This window comes from Cibotium barometz, chromosome 2 (assembly GCF_041138505.1).
Source record: "Cibotium barometz isolate CiBa-2024 chromosome 2, ASM4113850v1, whole genome shotgun sequence".
NCBI lineage: Eukaryota > Viridiplantae > Streptophyta > Polypodiopsida > Cyatheales > Cibotiaceae > Cibotium > Cibotium barometz.
In genome coordinates this window covers 35,451,248-35,462,736 of record NC_141047.1, presented here as the reverse complement: position 1 = coordinate 35,462,736, position 11,489 = coordinate 35,451,248, and the positions used below count along the sequence as shown (strand labels likewise).

The 11,489-nt window shown below is 47.0% G+C and overlaps 1 protein-coding gene across 3 annotated transcripts in view; it reads left to right on the top strand.

Moving 5' to 3' along the window:
* LOC147640992 (protein DETOXIFICATION 43-like) overlaps positions 1 to 9,551 on the top strand; it is a 47,584-nt gene extending 38,033 nt beyond the window's left edge. For all 3 annotated transcript variants that reach the window (XM_086817026.1, XM_086817042.1, XM_086817034.1), the window contains 7 exons: positions 7,544 to 7,644; positions 7,798 to 7,961; positions 8,062 to 8,133; positions 8,275 to 8,391; positions 8,490 to 8,585; positions 8,675 to 8,796; positions 9,090 to 9,551. In XM_086817026.1, coding sequence (XP_086673152.1) covers positions 7,544 to 7,644; positions 7,798 to 7,961; positions 8,062 to 8,133; positions 8,275 to 8,391; positions 8,490 to 8,585; positions 8,675 to 8,796; positions 9,090 to 9,129 — 712 coding nt within the window. In that variant the 3' untranslated portion in view covers positions 9,130 to 9,551. The remainder of the gene's footprint in view (positions 1 to 7,543; positions 7,645 to 7,797; positions 7,962 to 8,061; positions 8,134 to 8,274; positions 8,392 to 8,489; positions 8,586 to 8,674; positions 8,797 to 9,089) is intronic.
* Positions 9,552 to 11,489: the final 1,938 nt, after the last annotated feature.

Sequence of the window (11,489 nt, the reverse complement as noted above, 5' to 3'; positions counted from 1 at the left end):
AGAGTACCCCACACACACACTTAGAAACTAGAAAAAGATTTGGAGAAATAATCCCCTCTTGATCACAATGGCAGGGAACCTTTTGACGTCTTTTCCAGGGTTTTGTGTCTTGAGGCCCAGTGCACAAGATGAAGTTGTAGTTGAAAAAGAATTTGTTGATGTGAAGATCCCATCATGCTCTAGTTGACGAAGACATTTATGGTAAAAACCATGATGGTAATGCACTGATATGCATGTGAATAAGCCCCAATTGGAGACCCAAGGTACAGCCATGTGAACAGATTCATATGGAGTGTTTGCTGTGAATAAAACCTCATAAATTTTTACCCTTACTCAGGTGCACCGTGCAGAGAGAATGTCAAGGAGCCGGTGGCATCTGGAAGGAGTCGGGTGTGAGCAACTGTGCCAGGGAGACAGGCTGCTTGGATTGCAGTGCAGAAGAGTGCGTGGACTCCGGGTAACTGAATAGAGAAGCGGTGGCAGTTGCTGACGGTGGCACCGTGAGGGGGACAAGAGGACCAACAGTGAAGGTTTCGGCTGGATGTGCTTTAGAGAGCCGAAGCACAGCTTGGAAGGAAACCATGTTGTTGCGGGTGCCTGAGGCTGCTGGAGATGAACGCTACAGAGGCGATTATAAAGGCCTACAGGGAGCTGTTGCAGCCGTCATCGTGGTAACCAAGATTGGAGCTGTGGGTAGAACTGACGCAGCCAGTAGCAAGAGCAGGTGCGTATACAACATCTCAGATGTGGGTAACCAGAGGAGAAGACAATGGTCGATGGACAAAAATGCGAGCAGCAGGGTTGATAAAGTGTTGATGATAACGGCAACCATTGGCGGGCAGTAAGACCAATGAAGGCCCAAACATGGATTAGAACTGACGCAGTCAGGTGGGCAGTCAGTAGCAAGAGCAGGTGCGTATACAACAGCTCAGATGTGCGTAACCAGAGGAGAAGACAATGAACGATGGACAAAAACGCCGGCAGCAGTGTTGATGATAACAGAAACCATTGGCAGGCAGTAGGGACAAAGTCGGCAAAGCTGCAGTGGAATGCGTGCATAGAAGATGGTGACCTGCTCTGATACCAATGAAGGCCCAAGCACAAAGGGAAAAGTCATCGCGCTACTGTGTTAGAGCAATCGACACTGAGAGAGAGAAAGAAAGAAAGAAAGAAAGATTTTATTAACGTCTTCCAAAAGACCGAACTCGGCCTATGAGACAAATCGGAGTACATGTATGGGGTATCCTCTGTCATCCCAACAAAATGAAAAAGTACTGAATAAAAAAGCTGAATCTGGATGTGTAGGGGATGGAGCTCTATTACTAGGAGAATGCAAAGCTATATGCATGGAGTATACAATCATGATATGCAACCTAGCTAGCTCCATCCTGTACCATACTGGGGGTATAAAATGGTATACATCAGTGAAGGGGGTGTCCACAGCTCCCTGAAGAACATGCCTGGGTGTGCTCTGAAGCGAGCCAGTCGCTCCTCACCCTCTCTGTGAAACTGAGCTCTAATCTCTGTCATCTCTCTCTGGTATAGGCGTGGTGTCCGAAAGCCAGGTGTCCTCTGTCTCCTGCGGGCTCTAAGTGTCTCTGCTCTCTGGAGAGTAATTCCCTGCCGTGTAGGGGCTGGGAGGGGTATGGATCTCTGAAAAAATGTAGTAATCTGTGTCTGTCGCCCCCCCTCTGGAGCTGTCTGAGCCTGTAATAATGTCTCTCTGTGGCGCTGTATGTCTAGAATGTATCTCCCCAGTATGCGCTGGTCAGCTGCCTCAAAGATCTGGCGTAGGGAATGTGGCTCTCTGAATAAAATGGGATATCTCTCTCTGATGGCTGTATATGCTCTGCATCTGCATACATAATGCTCCTCACTCTCCACCTCCTCTCTGCACAATCTGCATACCCTCTCCTCTCGGGGGATCCGTGCTGCTCTGCCAGTCTCAATCTCCAATCGGTGTGATGAAACTCTGAGCTGACCAATAGCCACTCGGGAGCCGTGTGGTAAAAAGCCCTCCATGTATCTAGGCCTCTCTATAAATCCATCATCAGTGATACTCATGAAGTGATCTCTGTAGTATAGCATCTTCGGTGGAAGAGGCTGTGTAGGCGATATCCATGTCTCTCGTGTATAGAGCTGCCATAGATCCTGTCTCAATACTCTGTTCCTCTCACTATGAGAGAGACGGATATGTGGTGCATCCCTGTCATACTGGAATGGTGGTAGATGATCCATGTCTAGGCCATGCTGTGAGAACCAATGTGTGACCTGTGCATACCATGATCCTCTGTCTCCTGCCTCAGCCAACTGTCTAGATGCCTGAAAAGCTCTGTATGATAATCTGTCCTGTGGCATCTCTCTGAATCTGTCTAGCAGGCATATAGTCTGAAATATGGCCTCTACCATCATAGGAGGCGCAACAAACTCTGCTCGGATAATGTCATGAGGTACTGACGGTTTGCTGCGTATCATGCGTGCCATCATGAGTGCCTGTGGTCTCTCTATCTGTGTCCACCAATGGGTAGCAAGGCCTGGCGCCCATACTGCTGCTCCATACATCAATGCCGGTGTGACTAATGTGTCAAATAGCCACCCCTTCGTCCGGGGCTCCTGAAAATGCGCCTGGTGGCACTGTCTCTCTAGCATAGCCAATGCTGCATATCCCCGTGTCAATCTAGCTCTGGCTGCGGAACCCATGGTAAAGCGTGTGGCTGCTGCAGAGAAGGTAACCCCTAGGTACACGTATGATGTCACCACCTCCACCTGGCATCCTGCGAGAGTGAATGTCAGCTGACTCCTGCCCTGTCTTGATGTATGAAAGACCATAACCTTGGTTTTCCCAAGGTTCACAGTAAGACCCCTCTGTGTGCAGAAATCATGGAGTGCATGTAGATGCTGTTGTAGACCACCGGGGGACTCAGACACTAATACAATATCATCAGCATAGAGCATAATATGTACTGAGGTACCTGCTAAATCAACTCCATCTCCGCCTCCCCGTGTAATGAAGTCAGCCACCTCATCAATGTATAACCCAAATAGCGTGGGGGAAAGTGGGCATCCTTGCTTCACACCAATGGTGCTAGCAATAGTCTCGGACATACCTCCTGGACATCTGACTCGCCCAAAAACCTGCTCATATAATGCATAGATGCCCCATGTCATATCTGCTGGTATGCCAAGAGACTGCAGGCGCTGAAAGAGCCTCTCTCGTGGTACTGTGTCAAATGCCTTGCGGAAATCCACAAAGCAGCAATAGAGCTTTCTCTTCCTCACTCTGGCCTGATCAATCATACATCTCAAAGTGAATACATGGTCAGTGGTAGAGAAAGCTCTCCTGAAGCCTGCCTGCCCTGATGAGCGTAAACCTGCTCGCTCAGCATATAAGCTAAGCTCCTGCTCCAGCACTGCACCATAGAGTTTGGCCAGCACGTGGCCAACCATAACCGTCCTGTAGTTGCTCGGATCGAGCATATCCCCTGTTTTGTGAATCGGCACAATGGTGTGCATCGTCCACTCCGCAGGCAAACCCTCTGCTAGTGCCCTGTTAAACAGGTGTGCAAGAAAAGGAGCTAAAGAATCTACTGCATATATGAGATGCTCACCCTGCAGGCCCATATGGTCGGCGGCCCGTCCATGCTGTAGGCGGCGGATAGCTTCCTGTACCATCGAGTGGGTAAAGAAGCTAGCTGTGGTAGGTCGAGGCTCCTGTGGCTGAGGTATAGGTGGCTGCTGTGGGGCATGGTATAGACCCTCTGCATATGTGTGCCATGTCTGTGGGTCTGCAATAGGTGTCGGGGTCCGGGGCTCTCTGAAGTGCCGCCATGAGACAGGGCTATCTCTACTCATGAAGAAATGAAAGATCTCTAGCTCCTGTATCTCTGCGAAGGCCCGCCTTTTGCGGCGAGTAAGTCTCCTCATCTCTCTCCTCGACTCCTGCTCTGTGATGGCTCCCAAGGCTCTCTGTATGCGGAGTCGTGAGTATAGGGCTCTGCACTCGTCATCATACCATCTGTTCTGGGGCATAGTCCCAGGTCTCGCAGGCTCTCCTGAGTGTACACGATGTGGGAAGCTCTGTAATGCAGCCGTGTGTAGGAGTGATGCGAGCTGGGCTGTAATGGTATCCATAGATGCCAGGGGATCCATGAGTAGGAGCCCATCCTCTACTCTGCCAGTGTATATGTCTGCCATGTCATGTGTGAAGTAGATGGTAGTGTGTGGCGTCGGTATGTGGGGGGCTGGTGATACTGGTGATCCGGCTAGTGAAAATGCCAAGTATGTATGATCTGCCCCAATAGGACGAGGTGGAATGGAGAATGAGGTGACAAGCTGTGATGCCTCCAAAGACCCCATAATGTAGTCTACCACCGTGCCTCCGGTCCGTGTATGACCCCCATGTGGGAAGCATGTCAGCCCTCCTGATCCCGGCCACTGTAGCATCCCGTTATAAATAACGAGACGATGCCTGGCTCCCAACTCTAGTAAGTGGTCCCCATAATGTCCTCTGTCTGGTCCAGTGTCCTCTGATGCCCGACTAGCCCCTATCTCCTCTGGATCCACAGGGTGGAGGATCTCCATGTCATCATAGTCATACACCTCACACTGTCTGCTCTGTGTGTGGGCATTGAAGTCGCCCGTAAGAAATACTTCCCCTAGTGTAGAATAATGCATAATCTCCTCTGACAGACAAGTGTATGGCGAGGCTCCTATCTCCTCCTCCTGTGGCATGTCCTCTGTAATGACATAAGAGGATCCTGATGGAGAAAAGTAACATAGAGCTATGTATATAACCCTGTCCTGTGAGAGCTGTAAGCTGATCCACATGTATCTGGCCTCTGGATCCTGTGCTACCACTCTCAGTCTCCCCTGTAGCTCTCGTCTGAATAGGACTGCTACTCCCCCCGACCCTCTCGAGGTACCCTGGCGTGTGGTCCTCCTGTATGCTGACTCCCACTGGAATCCCTCTACTCGAGGTAGCCCTCTCTCTGGGCTCTGATGTGTCTCTGTCAGAAGTATGATGTCTCTCCCCACCATAACATGCTCCAGTCGTCCAGGCTGCACCCATAGTGAACCATTACAGTTCCATACTGCTATGTGTATCTCTGTCAGTGGCCTGGTCTGTGTCCCATAGGCCCCAAACCGCTAATCCATGGGCCGGCCATCAATGATGACCCGACCATCTCGATAGAAGGCCTTCTTGCCTTCTCTCCTCGCGTGTAAGACTCGTGGCATGCAAGTTCTCCTATGAGAGAGAGAGAGAGAGAGAGAGAGAGAGAGAGAGAGAGAGAGAGAGAGCTAGAAAATGAACAAGAGTGAGAATTAACACGACTCAATGATGTATTTGATTAGATAAATTGCAATGAAGTACATGTACCTTTTATAAGTACAAAAGGTTCTCTTCTTGACATCATTGCTTATGTCATCTCACACACAAATATCTAGATATTATTGTGACCCCTCCAAGAGGTGGTTCACACACACATGCATAGACCAAATACATCTAGGCTTAGAAGCCTTTAGGCTTTCACACACACCTACTAGATCAAGTACCCACAGACAACTAGAGATATAGCCTTGCCTCCAAACAGATGCAATAAACACTGCTTTGCTACTCATGGCCCCCCATCTCATAGCAAAGAAAGTGTTAGATAGTTGTAGGATACTCAGGGCACACTTCACTCGGATCTTTCTATGGTGAGGCGGTTTGCCTCTGACTTGTATTGTCAGCTACTTACCGGCCTCAACTTAAGGGCACTCTACTTTTTGCCCCCCTTTCTCTCCGCCCCATATAAAGAGACGTAAGCAAGCACACTTTTGGTCTAAGAGGTGGTTTCCATGGGTGAGTCTTTAGCTCATAAAGTGAGCAAACGGACACCAAATTGCAATCCGTTTGGAGCGTTGAGTTCGCGATTGCGCTAGCTACGAGAGAGTGGACAGTATGGTTCATCCTCAAAGACGCCAAACCATACCTGCCTAGAGCGATAGAACGCGGTGGAAGGTTTGGACTAACTTGCATCGGATGGTCACGGAGGACATGTGTACTTCACTCATAGTCACAGGGAATGGGCATTTTCAGACTCGAGAATGTTGGGGATGGCAGCATCTTCCCATTCCCATTCCCGTCCCATGTCGCTCTATAGTCACAGGGAATGGCCATTCTCAATCTTTTCCGTCCCCGTTCCCCATCCCCATTTCGCGTTCCATGTGACTATGACTTCACTTGATGCCTCCTTCTCTAGTGAGGGCAAGTACTCCATGCATTACCTCAGGGTAAGTGTCCAGGCGATGGCCTTCCTTTTTTTTTTTCAGGAAGAAGATCCTTCTATTAGTTAAAAAATGGCAGCCTGAGGGCTAGATGTACATGCTCTCAGAACCCTCAAAGGAGGCAAAATACAAATTGGGGAGGGGCGTTTCCCTCCATGGCTGGTCACTCTTGGAGGGAAACTACCTCATACAAGGCGCGCGCGCTCGCGCGCGGGGGGGGGGGGGGATGGAATCGATGGCTTGTGGCTAACTACCAGAGGAAGAGTGTGACCTTCCTAGGCCAATAAATTGTCCAACACCGCTTCCAAAAATCTATGAGGAAGCATGAAGAGATGCCCAATGGTTTGCCGCTGTTGGGTGCCATCAATCTTATGAATCTGGATCCCACGAGGTTATTATACATGATGGTGGCCTCCCCATTAAGCACTGGAGGGCTTCTTTTTTTTTTTGCAGACCCCTCTTGCCCCAGATGCCCGGTAGCTTCTGAAATAGTACAACATTGCATATGGGTGAGTAGAGCTGTTCAGAGGACTCTATAGCTCAGCTTATGAGCAGATTGAGGAGAGATACCATCTATGTCACTTGGGATGCTATTGCTTGGCTCACTCAATCTGGTCCACATATCTTTTTTGAGGGCAAGGATTTGGGGACAACCATAATTATATGCAGAGGTGTGGCCCAACGTTACATGCTGCTGGATATTCCTCATACACTGTATACACCAACCTCTGTAGAGGATTGATACAACTTGGGAGATCATTGCCAGAATCACGGCTTGACACATTTGGAGGGAGAGAAGGACATACGCTATAGAGGGCACTCAGATATACGACACTCAATGCATTTATATACAAGGACCATCCAGATCTGCGCAAACTGTTTTCATGAGGGAGTGGGATCATGGGGTCTTTTTCTCATCGACCCCCGCAGGACTCTCTTGGCACCATTGTGCCCCAGATTGGTGGAGATCACCATACATTTTGAGATCACCATACATTTTGAGATGAGGATTTTTTGTTCCGGCTTCTAGCCGGGATTTTGTATGGACTATTCATACTTAATAATAGAAGTCTCTTTTCTGCAAAAAAAATAAAAAATAAAATTACTTTCTTCTCTCCTAGACTTTCTATTGGATACATGCGTGCCAAGCTTGGTTGCACATCCTTACATTTTGAGCAAGCATTTGCAGAGGTAGACAGTGTAAATATATGAGTTGCTTTTGAGCATAAAAAATGAAAAGGTTGAACTCACCACCATGGCTTTCAAATTGTTACAGGTATATTATTGCCTTCATTCTTTTGTTGAAGATGAGCAAGAAAGTTGTGCTTTTGCCACCAAGACCAGGCGATCTACAGTTTGGCCGTTTTTTGAAAAATGGTGAGAGCTGTGAAAGTTTCCGTGGCTGAATTATTTGCTATTTTGCACAGATATTTCACATTTTGATTCCCAAACAGTGTCCCATAGGTGGCGCAACAAGTTTTGTTTTTTATTATTTAGTAGCTTCTGATGTCTTGCGGGTTTCTTGGGCAGGTGGTCTTTTACTTGCCCGTTCTACTGCTGTGATGCTAAGCTTGACTCTGGCCACATCACAGGCTGCAAGGCAAGGTGCAATTCCAATGGCGGCACACCAGATATGCATGCAAATCTGGCTCGCTGCCTCCCTTCTTTCAGATGCCATAGCTCTTGCTGGTCAGGTACTTTGTTATGTTTTTTTATGGCCCTAATACTGCTATCAAATGCTGTGAGGACTTTGCCTTCCTTCTCGGAATGACTTATGCGTGTGCGTGTGTGTAGGCCATCATTGCTAGTGCCTTAGCCAAAGGTAACTATGACCTGGTGAAAGATGCGGCTTTTAGGACATTACAGGTGAGAACAGGTTGAGCTTTTGTGATCCTTTTAACTCCTTCAAATGGAAGTCACCTGCACTTGCACAGGCATTTTTGGTTGCATCTCAATATCACTTTATTGCTTGCATGTCTGGTTAGCTACAGTGAAACTATTTTGCAGATGGGCTTTGCCTTTGGTTTCATTCTGTCTTTGATACTTGGCCTTGGTCTGAGCACGTTCTCCAAGCTTTTCACAAGTGATCCTCGGGTTCTGGAGTTTCTGGCTTTGGGAGTTCCTGTGAGCTTACCATGCCTCTAGTTTTAGTGGATTACATTGTTGATGAGCAGTGGGACTTAAAAATATTCCGTAACACCCTTTTGCCTCCCGTGTTGCAGTTTGTGGCAGCAACACAGCCAATAAATTCTATAGCATTCGTTTTTGATGGTCTTCATTTCGGAGCTTCGGACTTCACTTATGCAGCACAGTCGATGGTCTGTTTTGTGCCTTGTTAACAACTGCATAAGGAGGGTGGGTAAATCAAATAATGAGTCCTGATTCATGGGGCCCCCATTGTTTGCAGATCCTTGTTGCATTTGTAGCCTCAGCATTCATGCTTGCAGCTGCTCCAATATGGGGCTTTGTGGGTATATGGGTTGGACTCACCATCCTAATGACATTGCGAATGTTTGCCGGATTTCTCAGGTCACATGAGCATTCTTTGTTTTTCATTCTTAAATTGTGAATCTATCTACACATCTGTATGTGCCATCCATTATTGGCAGATCTGAGCATGACCAAATGCTGTACTAAGGCGGGATACACAATCAACCCCTGCCCCTGTCAACGGGGGGGCCCATCCAGGCAATATTGCCTTTTGACTCCCCACCCAGGGCATGGATGGGGAAGGTTGTGTATCCAGCCTAAGATTTGTGAAGTTAAGTCGATGTGGACCATCTTTCTTTTATTCATATGGAAGAATGCTTGTCTCTCTGCAGGATAGGCACTGCCAGTGGACCATGGAGATTTCTGAAGTGACCGTAGAAATCACAGCTATTTATATCATATTACATATGCAAAATTCAGATTCAATTTGTCACATGATGTAATTATTTAACTTATTCAGCTCATTCTTTTGATTTAGAAATTGCTGGCACATTACTTCTCGGTCCTAATCCTTGGCCCTCTTTCCTGCCTTTCCTTGGGCGGGGATGAAACAAGGAGTGGCCACACAGGTCTCCATTTCCCCATGGAATTGAGGAAAATGAAGAAGCTAGGGAAAAACATTAGAAGGGAATGGCGTAAGTATAGCCACTAGCGGGCTCTTTTTATCAAGGCTTTAAGATGCATCAATTTGTTGAGAGGTAGACAACTCAATTTAGCAAATTGATGCTGCCCGGAATGTCATGAGGATGTACCAATTCCATCAATAAATGCCGCCAACATCTTTATCAAGAGGGGTTTACACCTTACACTACAGTTTCCATCACTGAGGATGTGCCAATTCCATCTGGAAATGCCAACACCTTTCTCAGGAGGGGTTTGCACCTTACACTACAGTTTCCACCACATACATCAATTACACAGGGCACGAGAGACTTTCTAAATCAACTCTTGTGGTGTTTTTGATGTTCTATAATAGCATTCGAGGATTGTCCATGCTTTGCCAATATCCGTCAAGCTGTGTGTGTGTGTGCGCACGGGCACATGCATTTTCTGTGTGCCTCTTGATGAAGTTTTAATGGTTGTTGGTACAATATAAGAGGCATTGATTGCCTAGGCTAATTAGTACTGAACTGCTGGTAGGATCGAATTGGCAGGTCTTACATAATCTCTCTTGCTAGGCACTTCGCATGTGCACCGAAGCTGTTTGGCAAAAAAACATTTCCGGTTTTGGTTTGGTTTTGCGATATCCTCAATGAGGGCATTTCCCTCATGATAGTTTGCCCACTTGCCTTATTTGTGAGCTGTGCAAATCTCAGTTAATTCTACATACTGAGAGATTAGTGTATGATAAATGGCACAGTGGCCTATGAGACCAAAATAATATAATGTGTGGCTAATTTGTAATAGGAGATGCAAGGGCATCCCCTAGAACTTTTGCTAATAATTATGATTTTTGAGTGCAAATGTGTTATAGTGAGATAGCAAACCTTGCTTGAGTACTCTGTTGTTATTGTTACAAGTTAATTTTGTGTATAGACCTTGGAGTTGAAGAGGTAGACAAGAACCTTAGGTTATGGGGCTATGTGGTCGACTGTTTGTGCGTTTTGTGGAGTACGGCCCAAGGTACCTTTGTGGTCTCTCTATGGTCTCCTTTAGGTAGTGGATGTGGGTCCACAGGTCTTAGGGCAGTGAGATGTACATTTTTGAATTGTCTAGAGGTCGTGATGAGAATTTATTGGGGTGGTGGTGTCCTCTAGTTGAGTGTCTGTTCATAATACTCTCTAGTTAGGATTCGCTCATCCCTTAGAAACAGAAGATGTGATGTGTGTTTATCCAAGCATATACCATCTGGTGGAGAAAGCATCTTCATGAAGCATGCTATGAAGGGCATACTACGCTCCATCATGCCACGCAACTGCTCCGCCATAGGTGATTTGGCCCTCACATTGGATGGCAAGTGATGAGATAAGAGTATGGAATCCTCGAGCTTCATGTCCAAAGCCTCAAAGCAAGGCACGCTTTGTTGGCGAAACGAAGCTGCAACCATCCCACGCTCCGTGCAATGAACATCATGGAGATACAATACTACAAAGGAAACAAGAAGACATTGTAAACATTTTCCAATCATGCATAGTTAACAATGCAAAAAAGTGTCCCATGGCGAAGCAATTACCTTAGCGCGTAGTCTCAAGGTCTCATAATAGCCATATGGGGAGGGATGCATCATAAGAACTCTTCTCGATATCTCCAAGTCAGAGACACGAAAGTAGAGCTCCACCCAACCAATAGTGTCTCCTATTCAATGTAAGGGACATTAAGAAGCAAAGTAATAGAAGGTATACATTTGTAAAGAGGCTAGGATTGTTACCTTCTATGGAGGCCATCACAAGTAGCGCTCCTAGGATCCGATAGAGTAGAAGCTGTTAGTAAAATGCCATAGCAAACATGATCCTTTGAGTGCGCATCCCATTGTGGACGTGGCACCTATCCATAGAGGACTCCACCAAATGGGAAATCCAAGAACTCTGCCCATGACACTAATTTAACCTTCCTTAAATATTGTCTGCCCTTACTTGCGCACCTAAGCATATGCTCATGGACTTGAGTGTAGGCGGTGTTCTTCAATCTTGCAACAAAATCACGTCCTATCTCCACATAATCACCAAAAACTACAATTCAGTTGGGTTCTCTAAGTAGCACATCGGGGTCCATGATATCCTCCTCGTGACAAT